The 17,916-nt window shown below is 37.0% G+C and overlaps 3 protein-coding genes across 8 annotated transcripts; 1 reads left to right on the top strand and 2 right to left on the bottom strand.

Annotated features, from left to right (window-relative positions):
- Window positions 1–777: 777 nt before the first annotated feature.
- Window positions 778–6,629, top strand: LOC113725254 (serine/threonine-protein kinase AtPK2/AtPK19-like). Its single transcript, XM_027248308.2, has 7 exons — window positions 778–911; window positions 1,514–2,475; window positions 3,810–3,892; window positions 3,966–4,086; window positions 4,204–4,377; window positions 5,162–5,269; window positions 5,681–6,629. The coding sequence occupies exons 2-7, from the start codon at window positions 1,804–1,806 to the stop codon at window positions 5,966–5,968; spliced, it is 1,446 nt and encodes a 481-aa protein (XP_027104109.2). The 5' UTR covers window positions 778–911; window positions 1,514–1,803; the 3' UTR covers window positions 5,969–6,629.
- A 1,173-nt stretch (window positions 6,630–7,802) lies between these two features.
- Window positions 7,803–10,781, bottom strand: LOC113721132 (thioredoxin H-type-like). 3 transcript variants are annotated; one of them, XR_011838794.1, is made up of 5 exons: window positions 10,661–10,781; window positions 9,580–9,635; window positions 9,105–9,190; window positions 8,473–8,595; window positions 7,803–8,278 (listed from the first exon to the last, which is right to left on the bottom strand). XR_011838794.1 is itself a non-coding variant. In XM_027245528.2 (5 exons), exons 2-5 carry the CDS (start codon window positions 9,598–9,600, stop codon window positions 8,258–8,260), a joined length of 294 nt encoding a protein of 97 aa, XP_027101329.2. In that variant the 5' UTR covers window positions 9,601–9,635; window positions 10,661–10,781; the 3' UTR covers window positions 7,803–8,257. The 3 variants fall into 3 exon arrangements, 2 of the variants coding, with proteins under 2 accessions (XP_027101329.2, XP_027101328.2); XM_027245528.2 differs by having other exon boundaries at window positions 9,105–9,233; XM_027245527.2 differs by having other exon boundaries at window positions 7,803–8,268; window positions 9,105–9,233.
- Window positions 10,782–11,260: 479 nt separating this feature from the next.
- LOC140004497 (probable inactive receptor kinase At5g58300) lies at window positions 11,261–16,410 on the bottom strand. Of its 4 annotated transcripts, XM_072073706.1 has the most exons (5): window positions 15,797–16,410; window positions 15,631–15,688; window positions 14,289–14,552; window positions 12,579–13,918; window positions 11,261–12,134 (listed from the first exon to the last, which is right to left on the bottom strand). In XM_072073706.1, exons 4-5 carry the CDS (start codon window positions 13,867–13,869, stop codon window positions 11,503–11,505), a joined length of 1,923 nt encoding a protein of 640 aa, XP_071929807.1. In that variant the 5' UTR covers window positions 13,870–13,918; window positions 14,289–14,552; window positions 15,631–15,688; window positions 15,797–16,410; the 3' UTR covers window positions 11,261–11,502. The 4 variants fall into 4 exon arrangements, with proteins under 4 accessions (XP_071929807.1, XP_071929809.1, XP_071929808.1 ...); XM_072073708.1 differs by lacking the exon at window positions 14,289–14,552; XM_072073707.1 differs by lacking the exon at window positions 14,289–14,552 and having other exon boundaries at window positions 15,631–16,410.
- Between the last annotated feature and the right edge of the window lie 1,506 nt (window positions 16,411–17,916).

Here is a 17,916-nt window from a genome sequence, read left to right as displayed (position 1 = left end):
ACTTATTAGTTTTACGGGGATAATATCAGAAACCTCCTTGAGGTTTCTTTTAATATCACTTGACACCCCTAAAGTTTTAAAAAATACTTACCTCCCTTAGTAATTGCAAAATAATTATATTAATTCTCACTTGATACATAATTTACATATCAAATAAATGGAGTTCAAAAATTAAAAAGAAAAGAAACAAAAATCACTTTCTTTTATTTCTTTTTTTATACAACATTCTCTCTTACTTATTTTTTTGAATGAATATATAAATTTTTATTTGTAAATTATAATAAATTAAATTTTATTTATCTTTTGCCTTTTATGATTGCGATAGAGTGACATATAATTTATTTATTTATTTATTTTGAGTTGATTTTTGTAATGATTAGTCGTATAATTTAAAGATTTTGGCATGAATTGAGAAGAAACTAGAAAAAATATAAAGTTTATAAGAAATTGATTTTGAATATATATAATTAAATTAGTCAAGTGCATTTCTTTGTAAATATCTTTTAATTTTTTAAATTTATATTTTTATGGACTATAGCATTATAATATGGTAGCACTACTAGAGATTATTTTCTAGGTGATGGTTTTGTTGAAGTAAATAAAGTGATTTAGAAGTATTTTTATTTAATAATTTGAAGGGTAGATTAGGATTTTCAAAAGTTTTGTTACACAAATAATAAAAGTAAGAGAGATAAGTGATTTTTTAAAACTCTAGAGGTGCCATGTGATATTAAGAGAAACCTCAGTGGAGGTTTCTGATATTATCCCTAATTTTACCTGCAAAAGTAAACAAATTACAAGCAGCGGCGACGCGACGTTTTATTCCTTTATTATTCTGTCGTTATTCTTCTTCTCCTCTCCGCTTTAGCTCCGTTCCAGAGTTGTTGTTCCCTCTGCAATCTCCTATCCAGGTAAAATTCCACTCCAATTTCCTCTATTTCTGTTCAATTTACCTGTTTATTGACTGGTTGAGTCGTTTTTGCAAGTCGTCTTCCTTTGGGGAAGAAAATAAAATTCGGATATAGACTCGTCCGCTTAGGGTTTCCGTTGATTCCTGTAGATTTGATTTGTTTATTAAATTGGTTGGTTGATACTTTTGAGTAACCGAATTTTCATGCATAGATCTTTGTTACTCCTGGGAACTTTATGGTTTTAAACTGGAATTATTTATTTTTGTTGTTCTGGTTGCTGATCTGAATTTGCCGCATGTAACGTAATTATTTTTTTTGGTGCTTATGTGATTAGCTATTAGCAATGGAACATTGCCATCGGTCTTTTTCAATAATGAAGCCTCTCTATGCTCTTCAGTGGGAACTATATTTTGCTTCCGTTGGTGGCTTTCATACCTTTTTTGGTTTTCTTTTAATCATATTTTTTGGAAGGATTGGGGCCTTTGTCTCTGTATTTAGTGAAGTCCATAATCTTATCCTTCATTTTATGTCAGCATCTTTCTTGCCTTTTTTTTTGCTGCATTTCTGTTCCTGATTTTTGCTCTTTTGTCTTTGAGTCACAGCTTGTTGGCCTGATCTTCATGAATTCAAGAAGCACTGCTGCATCAACTGTTTCCTGTAAAGTGGGAAACAAGAAGAATCTCCTTTTCTTTATTTTGATTTGCCTATTTCCTAGATTTCTCGGAATCACTGTCGTATTTATGAATTTCCTCTTGTTCAAGGCTATTGTTCGCTGTCCTTCATCCTCAACTCTCGTTCTACCTCCAAGGCAGATTCTTCTATAGTTATTAAGTTTGAAATTAGTCGACCGTACGTGTCACTGTCCCTATCCCTTTCCTGCCTTGTTGTGGTCATGGTTTCCTCTCGGCTTCCAACTTTGGCTGGGAATGCCTTGACAAAGCCATTCAATGATCTCGTGTTTCTTCCAGTGGGACCTCTTGATGTCCTTTCGGAAGATCCAGTTGATCTGGACTTCGCTGACGTATTTGGTCCTCTACCAACTCAAGGACCTCAAAACCTGACCTTTGAGAATCCAATAAATGTTTTTGCTTCTCCTGATGCAAACGAGTTAACATTTGACGACCCAGATGTAATTTACAGCCGCTCCCATTCTTTGGTGGGTCCCACAAATTGTGTTAGTCAAGCTTTCAAGCTCAGCAAGCTCACACTACATGAGAGTGAGGAGTCACTGGAAGTTGTAGAGCGAGTTAATGGAGAGGCTGAAGGAAGTTTTGAGAAATTATCTCTTGAAAGTTCTATTCTAAAGAAAGCTATCGAAGATGATGGCGTGCCATTAAGTGCGATTGGACTTGAGGACTTTGAAGTTTTGAAGGTTGTTGGCCAAGGTGCATTTGCAAAAGTTTATCAGGTAAGGAAGCTTGGTTCATCAGAGATTTTTGCAATGAAGGTCATGAGAAAGGATAAGATTGTGGAGAAGAATCATGCTGAGTATATGAAAGCTGAGAGGGATATATTGACAAAAATTGATCATCCCTTCATTGTTCAGCTTAGATACTCTTTCCAGGTATTGATGTCAATCTTTTTATTGGTGTTTGACCACGGAACCATATCTGTGGACTAATTAAGTTTTTTTTTTAAACACATGTTCTGTTACTTGGTAATCATTCACTTGTTGACTTGGAACTTAACGTAATGATTAGTATTCCAAAATGGATATACTTGTCTAAGACATAGACATTAAGAATTTAACATGGAAGCCAAAATGAAAAAGCACCATTTTCAATTGGGATGGATTGCTATTTATAACTAGTGAGCAATGCAGGATTTACGTATTTAAATGATTTGTCAATTTTGTATATATGTGTGTGTGTACGCCTCTTGGTGTATAAAATGCTTGGAGTAAATTGCAAAAGTAGTTATCCCTAATAACATGTTAATAGAGACTATGGTTGAAACTTCTTATTGCTGGGGTGCGATTTTAATAAGCAATTACTTTTGCTAATGATTATATAGAAAGAAGCAAGTGTGACGCAACAGCATGACAATTGCTCCTGATTTACTTCAAATTGGATGCTTTAAACATACTGGAAACCACAAATTTTCAACTCTTGTATTTGAAACTTTTCGGATTTCTTTTGTATTCGTATGAGCTTGGATGGTGGTTGCAAATGTGAGATATCCTGGTTCAGATCCCAAACCGTTTGATCCGTTTGATTTGTGATATGTGTTAGCTCATGTATTGTTTGATTTAGGATATATGTGTTAGCTCATATATTGTCAGTGTCAAAAATTTAAAGGAAAAAAATATGTAGATCACAAGAGGTGTTTGGAAATTGATGTTTCAAATGATTAAATTTTTTTTTAGTTAATATTTCCTAAATAACTGTCTGGTTATGGTTAAACTTAAAGAATTCAATCGCTTTTCATCCATTTTTTAGGATTCACTTTATGTTATACTTTGTTTTTTGCTTGATTAATTGGATGAATCAAGATAAATGTTGTTTTTGCTATGATGAGTCAGAGAAACAAAGTTACTTGGCAGATTATTGGCACAACATTTGCCAAATTTGAGTAGCTCAAAGTATAAAGGTTGGAAAGATATTGTCTTTAAAGTTAAAGTGATTGGCAGATAAACCTGTAATATATTTTTTCTTTGGTTATGTGTGAACTTAGAGTCATCCGTAACTGTGTCCCAGTTGTGGACTGTCGCATTGCATTTGTTCCTATACTATTTCTTGAACTTTTATTAGTTGATAGTCTATGTACATATACTGCATCTTCCTACTATTATAAGACTACAGATTTTGGCCAACTATTTCATTGAATAGAATTATTCTTTCTTTCACTTGGGTTCACTTGGCCATCTAATTCTAATGATGGCCCATTATTTTGGTGTAGACTAAGTATAGACTGTACCTTGTGCTTGATTTTGTCAATGGAGGCCACCTTTTCTTTCAATTGTATCGCCAAGGCTTATTCAGGTACTGGAAATCACTTCTATTATACAGTGTGAGAATGTTTAGAGTTTTCTGTCTAACACTAGCATCTGTTCAGAGAGGATCTGGCTCGAATATATGCAGCTGAGATTGTATCTGCTGTATCTCATCTACATGCAAATGGAATCATGCACAGGGATCTAAAGCCTGAAAATATACTTCTGGATGCAGAGGGACATGTAAGACATCTGTGTTTTTATTTTCTTTTCTGTGTTGGAGTTACTTATTGAGCCATATGCTCATGCGCTGTTGTTTGTGACATCTCTTATAAGTTTTCTTCCCTGTGCTGCATCCAGGTGATGCTAACTGATTTTGGCCTTGCCAAGCAATTTGATGAGAACACCAGATCCAACTCCATGTGTGGAACAGTGGAATATATGGCACCTGAAATTGTTGTTGGGAAAGGTCATGATAAGGCTGCTGACTGGTGGAGTGTAGGAATTTTGTTATATGAGATGCTAACAGGAAAGGTTAGTGTATTTATATACGTTAGACGACTTTCTTTAAAATTTTAAGTTTGAAATTCAAAGATGTGGCCATCCTCCATGTGGACAAAGAACTTATGTAAGTTGCCATGCTATTTTGTGGGTGCAATGATTTGTACATTGGTCTTGAGAATGCTTGTGGTAATCTCTGTTTCATTCTGGTGTTTTTTCAGTTTATGACAAATTGATGAAATCACCATTTTAGTTTGTTTTTCCCTTCTGCATTAAGTTGATAGCAGCCATAACTGTTTAGCATTTGCTTCGTTTAGAATTTAATCTTGCAAAGTGACACGATTAGTTTGAGAGTCTTTATTTCCAACTTTCAGAATGGGAAACTAAAATTTGCGTAGATGTGATCCTTTATGAGGAATAAAATGGGTGATTTTGATTTTATTCCCATTGATTTGTCCCTGTTTAATTATGTATACAAGTGAAGAAATTTGTTTCTTAATGCTTGTTGTTATTGTTAAATCATGCGGTTATTGTCTGATGGAGCATCATGGCACACAATTATCAATTTCTTTTCCTTTGATTTGTTCTCCTGTTGCCATCATCATCAGGATACTCATTTCCAAGTGGAAGGCAGGTGATATCATGCAATTCCTGCATTGCATTGATTTTTTGTGTAAAATAGTAATAATACTGTTTGCTTACCCATGAAGCCTATAACCAACCCAAATGGTTGCTAACACCTTATATTGCCATTGCCAATTCCAAATGTTTAATATTTTTATTATCGTTGTCTTACTTCTGATTACTGTGTTTGCAGCCGCCTTTTGTTAGTGGGAACCGACAGAAAATTCAGCAGAAGATTTTAAAGGACAAAGTCAAGCTCCCAGCTTTTCTATCAAGCGATGTGCATTCATTGTTGAAAGGGGTAAATAACCTTGTTCTCTTACACTTGTTAAAGTTTCTGTTTAAGTTGGCTGAAGGTGCCCTTGATTTTTATAGTTTTACTTGAGCCTGGATAGCATTTGTAATTTCATGTCAATGAAATAAGTTGTTATACTGAGATGAATTACTCTCTACAAGATTTTGAAAAGAGAGGGCAAGAGAAATTTAAGAAAAAAAGAAAAAAAAACTGGGTCCATTTGGGATTGGGGAAATTTATTGACAATTATGTTGTATTTGGGATTGGTGAAATTTATCCTTTTTATCTGCTTGCGTGATAATACTGTTGACCAGTGCAACAATTCACGAATAATGCATTCAGATGGGCATGCTTTTCTCATTGCTAATTGTACAGTGTGTGTGTGGTTTAATTAGTGTTTTCTATTCTTTTATTCAGCTATTGCAGAAGGACACAAGCAGACGGCTTGGAAGTGGTCCAACAGGTAGTGAAGAGATAAAAGGCCACAAGTGGTTCAGGTCTATTAACTGGAAGAAATTGGAGGCTCGCGAAATTCAACCAAGTTTTCTTCCAGAGGTTGCCGGCAAACATTGCATTGCGAACTTTGATGAGTGCTGGACCAACATGCCTGTAGTAGATTCTCCGGCTGCTAGTCCAAAATGTGCTGAGAATCCCTTCCAGGGTTTCACTTATGTGAGGCCTGCAGCTTCATTTCTACAATCTTGAGAAGTAATAAATATGACTTGTTAGTCGGCCCCTGCCCTGCATGGGCTCTGCTATTTAAAACCTGCTAGTCCAAAATGTGCTGAGAATCCCTTCCAGAGGGTTTCACTTATGTGAGGCCTGCAGCTTCATTTCTACAATCTTGAGAAGTAATAAATATGACTTGTTAGTCGGCCCCTGCCCTGCATGGGCTCTGCTATTTAAAACCTGCTAGTCCAAAATGTGCTGAGAATCCCTTCCAGAGGGTTCCAACCATGTGAGGCCTGCAGTTGCATTCCCTTCCAGGGTTCCTACCATGTGAGGCGTGCAGCTGCATTCCTACAATCTAAGATAAACCGTAGTTTGAAGTGTTAGTTGGCCCCTTCATGGGCTCTGCTGTGTGTAAGCTCCAGTGCTCCTTTGTCCTGTTCTTCTTCGTCACTGGAGGTAGTATTTCTGAAGAATTTCGAGTGCTTTTTTTTTTTTTTTTTTTTTTCATATTTTGTATGTGTAGTGGTAATTATAGATAATATTTGCACCTACCAATAAATTACTGTTCCTCGTGTGGTGTTGCAAGAGGTCATTAGTTTGTCAACATTGTTGACGGCAAGAAGGCCTCGATTGAATGTTACGAGACGTAAACTTCGTAGTTTAGTTATTTATGCATGGCTTACTTTAGTCACAACTTCGTATTTGCATTTGCGTGGCTGTGAAGCTGACTAAACTATTGGCGTTTGTTTGTACCTAAAAGAAAAAATTACTGGCGTTCGCAACATTGGTAATGCATAACTGAAACTTCAACTTTTTTAATTGGTTGAGTAAAATTTTATGTTGGCATCATATTGGTTGATTTATTTTTGGTCTAGAAACACAAATCATCAAACATGTTTGGATTCAAGTCACAAAACTATGAAGAAGTTCCAATCTTTGAAGATTTATTGGTTTATAATCACATGTTTTATTATTATTTTACATGTATTTTGAACGAATTAGATATAAATATTGTTGAAAATTTTTTGATTTATGTACTTTTTAAAACCTATTACTTGTTCATGTTTAGTTTTAATGTTGTAGTCCCGTGAATGTTAAATTAATTTTACAACTCAATAGTTATAGTAATTATATTAAGAAAATTGAAGAGTAATAAGTGGGCTTGGGTTAAATCCGTATAAGGCTTAAAATTTCAATATTTTATGAGATGAGTAGAGTGATCATATTTAGTAACCTGAAACTCACAGTCGGAACCCAAAACAAAAGTGTTACAAATTAAATAAATTGATTCTGATTTTATGAAAACGCTGCTCACATGTCCCGATCGAAGATTCGGGCGACAATCTGTTGTCGGATAAGAAAGGCCCTCTTTAGCGAACTCAATGCGTGCATGTTCGCAAGAGATGAAGAAAGAAGTAAATGCGAGGCTTGGGACACAAACTGGTACGAGTTCGTTTTCTGCAAACAGGGGACAAGGGCAAGCTCGTCTTTCAAAAGCGCATCCAGAAAATCTCCTCCAAAGTTCCAAACAATTATAATCCATTGACTTGACAGGAGAACATGGTGAAATATACCCTTCATGCAAAGCTCTGTGACCTGATTCCAGAAACTGGAATGGTGGTGGTTTTACAGACTATAGTAAGCATTAATTTCACCCAGGAGGCTTTGAAATTCCGCCATCAAGATCATGCTAAACAACAGAATATGCAGTGAATTAAATCCAAGTAAATCCCTTAATTAGCAAGAGCATTAGGATTGGCATTTCCATCTCTGAGATCCGATTTTCGAGATAACTTTCCCCTTCCCTTGCTCTCTCTTTTGCTGCAGTTCCGCTTTAGCAGCTTCAAGTCAATACCGCTTGGGGGAAAAAAAAAGTTGGATATGTACATGGGAGCTCATCTCACGTTATGTTAATGAATAACTTTATGATGCAGTAATATCGCTTGATGATAAGACAAAAATGAAAAGGGTTTCAATCACTGTTTGGTACATCATCATCCTTGGACAGTAGTTTCTTGTAAAAATCTTCATTCCTCTTCCCAATATCTTCATTTTCCCATGGAAAGTTATTCTACTTGAACTAAAGTGATGTTCTTTGCAGTACCAAAGATTAGAGTATCAAAATTGCTGAAGAAAACTGATATACGCCTCAGACATTCGGAAGACAGGCAACTCAATCATGGGGTTGTCAGATCTGAACAAGATTCAGCAACGGCCATTGTCTTCTTTTGGAGATCTTGTTTGTTGTCACCTACGAGTTTGTCTACCATTTTGCCATCTCTGAGGAAGAAAATCGTAGGAGTGGCTTTGATTTCCCACGAATTACTGAGCTCCTGTTCCAAACTATATCAAATTTTATTAGTTTTTGATGGACGATATCCAGTGTATGTGCATGTGTCTGTATATGATCCGTGCCTGTGTATATGTGGCATCTGATCAGAAGGAGCAAAGCTAAACTTATGCTTTAAGATGTTGATCCCTTCTTTCAAAGGAAGTAATGCAAAGGAAAAAAAAAAAAAAAAAAGGGATTGACTTACGGCTAACTCATCTACATCCACTGTCAAGAATAGCATGAAGGGATATTTGTCTGCAAGTTCATTGTAGGCAGGTGCAATGGATCTACAAGGATTGCTCCATGATGCACTGAAATTGACCACAACCTATAGGATAGGACAGTATCAAACATTGAAGCTTTGTGACGGAATGAGCAGTGTGGATTCTAAGTTTTAAACTCATATATAACGTGTTTGCCTTCTATATTTCGAATCAAGAATCAACATGGACAGATACATCATAAAGGGAAAAAATGAAATTACTTAAAGTGCCAGTTTTCAAGAATCCATGAAGAAATTAATCATGAACTGGATTCACACTCATATTCATTAATATATCATGCTGGCTTACGAGTCATTACCAGATGGAACACTTTCAGTGCAATGTTTTAATTCACCTGGCCAAATTTTGGAAAAAAAAAGAATGGTAAAATGTTGTCTTGGCTTTGATGGCCATTATAATTAGTCATGCATTTACTGTTTTTTTTTCCCTTTTCCTTCTCTTTCACAACACAAGATCAATCAACGTCCAAACTTAGGCTGCTAGAATTCACAGATAAACGTTTTTTTTTTTTTTTTTTGCAGCAGTACAGAAGACAAACAGTGGAGATACTTACTATTTTGCCATCCCTGTTCGCGTCTGACAACTTTTCTTCCCACTTATCCACAGTGGTTACGAGATGGACATTTCTGTAGGCGAGCTCTGCAGTAGGCAATTGAGAATGTGCATCATTTCCTGTATTTAACTGCATGGATCATAATACTTTACAAGTCCCAATTGATATAGACAAAACACATAATTTCCATTCAAGGAGCATGAAATAAATAAGTTTTAGGGCAAAGGAAGGCAATGACACAGTAAGCTTGAAATAGAAACTGAAGCTAGTCCCAGTCGTCCGGGAATACGTTCTTAAGGCATGCTCATGAACTGAAAAGGTTGGTGACTTTTCTTTTTTTTTTTTTTTTTCTTTTCACCGGGAAGTAAAAGCATGTGACAGCCGGCACCCAAAAAGCTGAAGGCAACTGTATCAGGTAAAGATGGGGATAAAAAGAACAGCCAATATTGAACATGGCTTAACTCCAATAATTTACCTTAGTCCAGCAAAGTCCCATCGAGAATGGACAGCTGAACCTTCAACTAAAGCCACCTGCAAAGAGAAAATCCATGGGATTAAGATGTTATAAGGCACTATGTTGAACAAATGATGCAGTTGGTAAGTCAGGATATACGTTCATATTCAAAATCAACTTCAACGAAAGCTTCCTACAAGGAGAAAATCCGCGGAATATGCATTTGGAAGGTCAAGATACATGCACATAATCAAAATCAACTGTAAAACTCTACAAGCAGTTCATAGCTAGAAGTTTCTGTAAACATTCCCTTTCTAATTCAACTTGAAGTAAAGATTAAACTATTGATGATTGTCGTCTTAGAATTTCAACATAATGACGCGATGCCCTTTACTAGCCAAGCGAAGCTTTTGCTAGACAGATAACATGTGGAGAATATTTCTCCATTGTCATATGCAGCTGTGTCTTTCTATCATAAATGTTTGGGATTTACTTGAATCTTTGTGCCCAGAGCATTAGATAGGTGTCTACATCCTCCCTAGAGCATTAAGGACATGAACTTCCCATCTAGTCTATGTTATCAATGTTTTGCCCTGAGCTCAAACCTCAAAATGATGGATGGCAGATTCGCATTTATTGGTTCAAGCCCTTGGTTATAACTTCCTATAGCATCGTCGGCCTATCGAATTGTGCATCTCTTCTTCGCGCAGAAGTTTTGACATCTTCCTGGATATCTCTAGTTTCTTCCTCACTCATACCTGCATAACCTGTTCTCCGCTCATTGCATGATTACATATTTGCATCTCATCAGTTTCAGTTATTTATTATTGCATTTTCCTGAGCCAGTTATGTTTCCGGAGATTCTGTATTAGTAGTAGTAACTTCTAATAAATGGCTGCACTTCCATTCACCGAGAGGCCTGGAGCATGAAAACAGATACGGGAACAAGAAAACAGCAAAATAAAAGAAGAAGAAGAATTTGTTGCATGATAAAGGATTCCACCATCGTCAATTGGATGAAAGGATAAAAATTTATACAGGATATAAGCGCTCACGGAGAGATGTTCATGTACAATAAATCCAAAAAATAAAGCAAGATTACCTCAGGATCATGAAACGAACCACCCTTGGCCTGGGGTAATTCAGCATTTTTGGGACGGAGAAAGGGAAATAAAAAGAAACCCAAGAAGATAAAATTGCGGAGAATTAGTAGACTGGTAAGATTGAGGCGGGGGGAATGGAGAGGACAGCCAACGAAGGCGCGCAATGTCGTTGTGGTTAACTAACTTCTGAAACTTTTCTTTATTAAAAAAAAATAGAAGCAAATATCAAAATATGCATATAGGACGAGAGAAATTGATCAACCATAATACGCAGAAATTGTTAAGCCTTGGAGCAATACAAAAAAGTTCTCTAAAATTAGATATGTCACCTAGGAGCAGAGGGGGAAAATGTTTAATTGAAAATTTCCTTTGTTATATATATATATAAGACGAAAGATAGAAAATTCGTATGATTTTTTCATAGAAACATTTTATCCAATAGTGGTAATAATGATCCACGTTGTAAAACATAGGAGCTATATATTGAAATTGAAAGTATGGTTAATTCTGTTGTTCTCATCCCTTCTTTTTTATTTTGTGTGTGTGTGTGTGTGTTCTCATCCTTAATATGCAAAACAAAACAAGATCAAGGCTTGATATTCTTTCAATCAACAATTTGAATATATATATATTACGAAACCATACATTGCCAGCCCCTGATTTTAGAAAGACCTAAAATGGTGTGTCCAGCAAAACCAATAAAGGAAAATCCTCACATGATGGTCCAGCAAATGCACTGTTGGAGCATGGTTGCATTACCTAGAATCAAACTAAACAGTAATAACAGGACAAGTCCTAGGTAGCTCTAGGCTTTACAGATGGGGAAGAACCTGATCTCATTTTAAGGTGTATGCATATTAGAGCCCTTAGACCTATTGTCCTCAGAGGAGGGTCTGTTCTCCAGCTCTGATTGCCTGATATCCTCCATCAGTCGAACAACTTCATCCATTGAAGGGCGCATGTCCGGTGCCTTCGCTACACAAGAAAGTGCAATCTGAAGCATCTGCACCATCTCTTCTTCAACATTTTGGTACTTCATCAGTTCCACATCAAAAACCTCAGCAGTCCATTCCTCTCGAACAACAGACCACACCCATCTGGGTAGATCAATCACATCATCATGCCCTGAAGAATGGATTGGGGATTTGCCTGTAAGCATCTCAAGTAGAAGCACGCCAAAGCTATAGACATCAGATTTTTGCGTGGCTTTTCGTGTCTCAATCACTTCAGGAGCATGGTAACCAATTCCTCGAGTTTTCACGCCCAGAGAATTCATGACTGGATTTAAGCCAAAGTCTGTTATGCAACCATCCTGTTCTTTATTGAGGAGCACGTTGGAGGACTTAATGTTGCCATGTGAAAATCTAGCACCACCGTCAGAATGAATGTGTGCAATGCCTCTCGCCGCTCCAAGCGATATCTTCATTCTTGAGTCCCAGTCTAGTGGAGTTATTCCTGCACCTCTATTACCTGCTAAGGTAACATAATTAACAATTTGACGATTGACATGATAAATCCTGACGACATGTAACTATTGAACATTGATATGCAAGAATAATGGGTTCCTGATGTGTTACTTTCACAAAGATGCTTTCTGGTTGGATTTTGGAATGTTGCGAGTTTTAATTCATAAGAATCGACTTGAAACAATGATCCTGAGATTACGTCTATCTTTCACAGATACAGATACAACAAAGCTCGATTGGCAAAGTATTTTTGGTTCCGGATCTTTCTCTCTCTGATTGAAGGTATTGAAGAAGTATTGACTACTTAGCAAACAGTTCAAATTCACTCCGTTATTCTATTTAACTAAGTTCCAAAAATAATTAGGTTCTATCATGTTCATGAGGCTCAAATAGCAATTAACAGAAATTGAAAGAAATGATATGAAAAATTGAGGACTGAAGTAAATGATACCATGTAATGATGCTGACAAGCTGCCGGCAGGCATGTATTCGTGAACTAGCAGCTTCTCGTCCTTGGAATAGTAGTAAGCCCGCAGGGGTACGATGTTAGTATGGTGCCCTACACTTCGAAGAACTTCCATGTGCTGTTCAAATTCCTTCTTTCCAATCCCTACTTCCCTCAGCCTTTTCACCACAACACTTGTTCCCTCGTCCAGAACAGCTTTGTACGTTGTGCCATAGGTCCCTTTTCCAAGAACTTCAGCAGAAGCCCTTAGTAAATCTTCAAGATCAAAGTTATAAGAGCATCCATCAAAGAACACCAATTTGTTCTTCTCAGCTTCTTGTACTCCGCTTCCAAAATCTTCCGGCTTCGCACTTTTTCCACCATTTGACACCTTTCCTTTCATCACAACACTGTCGCCACTGTCTTTCTTTTTCAAACAGAAGAACAAGAACATTACCCCAATAAGTAGTAGTATAGAAGATCCCCCAATTATAATGGCAACAATAGCTCCGGTGCTGAGTTTCTTGGAGTTAGCCACATGCTGTTTTTCGGGAATGATAGGAGGAGATGGCAAAGAGTCAGGTAAAGGAGAAGGTGATGGGGATACTGCAGAGCAATAAGTCAGAGGTGGCCCACATAAATGAGGATTTCCAACAAATGAAGACATTGAAAAATTCTGAAGGGAGCCTGGGATTGGACCATACAGCAAGTTGTGACTCACATTCAACACCTTGAGCCTTGGGAGATTCAAATCTGGAATAGCTCCAGAAAATGAGTTAAACTGGAGGTTCAACACGGACAACCGCGTCAAGTTCATTATTGTTGATGGAATTTCTCCAGTAAAAGAATTAAAAGAAAGATCCATCACCCCAAGTCGAGGAGAGAAAGAGTGAGGAAGTTCACCAGAAAAGTTGTTGTGATGAAGATAAAGGGATCGAAGGGAAGGGATTGAAAGAATATCAGAAGGAAGACTTCCATTTAGATAATTGGATCGCAAGCTAAGGATTCTAAGAGTGTCTAACTTTCCAATAGTATTTTCTGGAATGGGACCACGGAGCCCAACACCTGGGAGATGAATGGCAGTCACTCTGGTTCGATCCTTATTGCAAGTGATGCCATTCCAGGAACGGCAAATTTGCGCACCAGAACTCCAGTTCAGCTTTCGAAGATGAGGAACAGATTTGGCAAAGTCCAGTAGGGCCTGTCTGTCAGAGTTCAGATCCGCAATAATTTGGTGAAGAGATGAAAGTTGAAGAAAAAGGAAAAGAAGAACTGCAAATGTGGAGTGGAGTTTCATTTGACCATCCACACTTCAGGACGTGAGCCTTTAGTTCTTGCTACTCCTCCTGGATCATTAACCAAAGACCATGAGAACGTGTAAATAGTTGGCCTAAGGTTTTCAGCAAAGGAGCCAGATAATGCAGATTGGGGATTACAAAGTCACAACATGAATGCAAAATACTCAATCCAAAATAACACATAGCAATTGCAAAAGCAAAAATAAAGGTAGCTTTCCTTATCTTTGAGAAAATCCAGGCACAACATTTTCTGTCGCTGCTAATTTAGAGTTCCTCATAAATGGTACAAAGAAAACTGCACTTATTTTAAACGAACCCGGGCAAAGATACGACAGAAATTCATAAAGAGAACAGCAGCTTCCTAAAATTCATACTCATTTTTCATACAAGATATCATTTGGAGGAACAGCAGGTTTACCAATTTCAAGTAGCTCATTTAGCAGTGATTGTTCTGGAATTGATGACACCAGAAAGCAAGAGCTATCTGTTGATTGACTGAACCGCTGAAGGAAAGATCAGGACTCATTGAGATGATTGATCTGGTTCTTCACTATTTGTTCTCATACAGAAAAGAGCATCCTTTTTGCAGCTTTTTCACAGCCAAAAGTCATTCTTTTCTTGTTTGAGACTCTTCATTTGCGAAGACAGGATACAAGACCGAAACGGCAATAAATTACTCTTCCTGTCTTCCACAATAACATATTGACAGTCATGAGACTGCAACCGAGTCTGTGGAATGCTTTTCAAACGCAATACTATATTTGGACTAATTATCTAAACTCTTGGCTCCATGCCAAGAAAAGTTATTCAAACTTAGACATGCTATTGAAACTTGCATCCTAATATTCACAGGGGCAAAAAGTAGTGGACTTGAATCGAAAACCAAGGATAGCTAAGAGAGTAAAGCAGATGCCCACTTTCATAGGCACTCCTCATTAATGGACTCTATCAGGCACTCAACTCATCTCACCTTCATCTCAAGTAAATGATTGAAGTGCCATTGTAACCATAGGTGAAAGTTTATCACTTGATCAGAAAAGGAAAAGCTACAAAAGCAAAAGTGTTGTTGGTAATTGACTTTCGAGTGGTGGAAAAGAGGATCTCACTTTTTGGAAACATTATTATACTTGTAATCTTCTAGTACTAGAACAGTCGGCAAGAAACTTAAACACCAATTAAAATAGTAATCCAAATGAAAAAGCTAGCATAGAAAATCCAAACAAAAAAAGGAAAAGGGCATACATAAAGCAAAAGCGAGCCCAGGCCTACAAATTTGAAGTGCAAAAGTAAGGGAATTCTATGCCAGAAAGTAGACCTAGCAGCACATCCCCAAGCACTAACATAACATGTCACTCATTTTGTTTCCTAAAAACGCAATTTGGATTCGTTCCAATGACAATTAGACTCTTTCGAATTGTATCTTCAACAAGAAGAGTCACTAAGCGCTTCATCCTATCTGATTCCACTTGTTGCTTAACTAGGGAGGGCAACAAAAGGGAGGTTCTCTCTCTGGTGTGTGTGTGTGTGTGTGTGTGTGTTTTTTTTTTTTTCCTTTCTCCCCCCCAACCCCCCCCCTTTTTTTTTAATTGGTGCGGCGGGGGAGTGGGAGTTGTCAGACTGAGACATCTGAAGCCGATGGGCAATGCAATAAAAAAACGTCAGTTGTAGCTTCAAAGTTCATGAAATACTTGCTAAAGAAATTAAACATACGTCAGAAACATGAGCGATATGTAGAAGAAGACACAGGTGACAAAACTCACAAATGGGAAGGCCGGAGAATTTGTGATAGAATTGGAGGCAAACATAAATTTCAGCAGCCTGCAGCTATCAGATACTGTCAATCACCAAGCAGCAAAAGATTTGAAGAAGAGAAGCACCAATAAAAGGAAGGGGGAAGGCGGATGAAACCTGATGATTATACCGTACCTCCGTATCGACTCCCCCTACTCCTGAGTAGATACATCTAAAGAGCAGAAAGGGTGCGTGCTTTTACTCTTTATGCGAAGCCTGCCATACTCAAAACACACTCGGGACGCTGTGGGAACATTTGAAATAAGGCCTCCAACGGCATTCTGATTCTGCTCTATAGACAGTACCAGTTGTGACGTTAATTCCTTCCATAAAAGCCTCCAATTTTTTTGTGAGCCAGATTCAAGATTTCCCATCTGCCCATTAATGCAAATACGTCCATTTCTCTTCCTCGACACTCACTACCGGAAATTGTCGGCAACAACATTTAAGGCTTTTTAGTATGATGATGGTAATCCACAACAAAATTTGGCACAGGCGTCTTATGCGTGCTTTAGACTCTTTACAGTACCCCCTACTCCTCCTATATGGTAGCATTCATTATTAGACAACCCAAAATTCATCAGAAAACTGGTGAAGAAGGACGCTCCACCATATGTATCCATTCACGAACGCTCACAAAAGCAGAGATACAGAGTAGAGTACATGGATGGCTACATGGCTCTTGGGACGTTGGGGAGTTTTTTCATCTTTGATTGCGCGGAGTGCATAATTAGTTTAGGTACTTTCGTCCAGCAACATGGAATTAATTACTAATAATAATAATGAATCATCGCTTTGCTACTTGCTAAGCTGCGAGCGGGGACCAATATCAATTTAGTTATGGCTTTCCTTCCTTGTTCTTAATTATGGAGTAGTCAACAAAACAGCTGCTGGGAACAAGATTAATTATTATCGTCACAAAAAATTTATATAAAAAAATAAAAAATTTAATCCAGACATAAGTACTGGTAAATCAATCTTGCATTTGTAGATCATACCACCCCTTTTCCAGTTGCCTATAGTACCCATTGGACCAGAATTGGATCTCAATTGCAGCTGTTCCTTTCAATCCAACCATAAAAGCTAGATAGACAGTAATACTGATGCATACCCTTTTTTTTTTTTTTTTTCTGTGCCAGTCTTGCTTGCTTTAAAAATTGGATAGCTGGCAGTGAATGGGTTTATATATATATATATATATATATATATATATATTACTTGATTACTCTTTTCATTCTTTATTGTATTCGGTACATTAGTTGCAAGTATTTATACGGCGAAATGCTGGTTTAGCAACATTAGCGTTGAATACCGATACATTATAGTATCACAAATTGGACCTCTCAACTGAAAAAGTCCAATCCATAATTTGTTTCAATGAGGAAAACGGCCATTTTAAAAAGTAGAGCATGGCTTTTATTAGAACACAGTAGTGTTGATGGGATTTTCTTCTTCTTCCTTTTTTTTTTTTTCCATCGTTGCAATTAGGGGTGCAAATGAATCGAATCGAGTCGAGTTTTGACCTAATCGAATTGAGTCTCAAGTTAATTTTACGAAATTTGAACTCAAACTCGAGTTCGATGAACTCAAAATATCAAACCCGAGCTCGACTCGAATTTGAGCTTAAAAAAATAAAAAATATTATTTTATTTTTAAAAAATAAATACAATAATAATTTTTTTAATAAATAATAAAAATATTAGTGATATATATATATAATTTTACTAACTAGTTTTGTATTTTTAAACTTGAATTTGAGTTCACGTTCAATTTGATTAGTTTGTGTTCAACTCGAATTCGACATTGATCGAACTTAACTCGAGCACGTATTCGAATAGTTGCAACGAAAACAACAGACTAAAGAGGAATTTTACAAGGGAAAAAAAAAAAGAAAAAGAAAACACGAGAGCCTGTTTTTGGTGAACTGTAATCACCTAACTATTTTGATCAAATTCTCCGTATATTTGGTTTAATTACACTGACGTTGACTAGCAGTAATAGCTTCTCTGGTCAAGCGCCAATTGGAAACAGATAACGGTCGGTATTAGTGCCGTTATCTGTTTCCAATTGGCCTATTGCTGACAAGATTATTAGTTTTAGATTGTAAGCATGTGAACATCTTAAAATTTCCTCATTGGAATTCAACCACTTTTCTTTTCTTTTTAGCATTTTTTACCAATTACGACTCTGGAATACGTTATTAGTGCCTGAATACAGCTGTTGCGGTAGCGTAACGTAAGGGATTTCCATCGTAC

The sequence above is a fragment of the Coffea arabica genome, chromosome 2c (genome assembly GCF_036785885.1).
Source record: "Coffea arabica cultivar ET-39 chromosome 2c, Coffea Arabica ET-39 HiFi, whole genome shotgun sequence".
NCBI lineage: Eukaryota > Viridiplantae > Streptophyta > Magnoliopsida > Gentianales > Rubiaceae > Coffea > Coffea arabica.
Note: the sequence above shows the minus strand (reverse complement) of the source record. Positions and strands in the feature narration are given on the sequence as shown.

Bases quoted from the DNA above. Each gene is read 5' to 3' on its own strand.
- LOC113725254 (XM_027248308.2), top strand. From the start codon at position 1,804: ATGGTTTCCTCTCGGCTTCCAACTTTGGCTGGGAATGCCTTGACAAAG. The intron at 3,893-3,965 runs GTACTGGAAATC...GCATCTGTTCAG, and splicing joins TATCGCCAAGGCTTATTCAG to AGAGGATCTGGCTCGAATAT. The intron at 5,270-5,680 runs GTAAATAACCTT...TCTTTTATTCAG, and splicing joins TGCATTCATTGTTGAAAGGG to CTATTGCAGAAGGACACAAG.
- LOC113721132 (XM_027245527.2), bottom strand. From the start codon at position 9,600: ATGGGACTTTGCTGGACTAAG. The intron at 8,596-9,104 runs GTAAGTATCTCC...CCTATCCTATAG, and splicing joins CGAACAGGGATGGCAAAATA to GTTGTGGTCAATTTCAGTGC. The intron at 8,269-8,472 runs GTAAGTCAATCC...AGTTTGGAACAG, and splicing joins TGGATGTAGATGAGTTAGCC to GAGCTCAGTAATTCGTGGGA.
- LOC140004497 (XM_072073707.1), bottom strand. From the start codon at position 13,869: ATGAAACTCCACTCCACATTTGCAGTTCTTCTTTTCCTTTTTCTTCAA. The intron at 12,135-12,578 runs GTATCATTTACT...ATGTTACCTTAG, and splicing joins CTTGTCAGCATCATTACATG to CAGGTAATAGAGGTGCAGGA.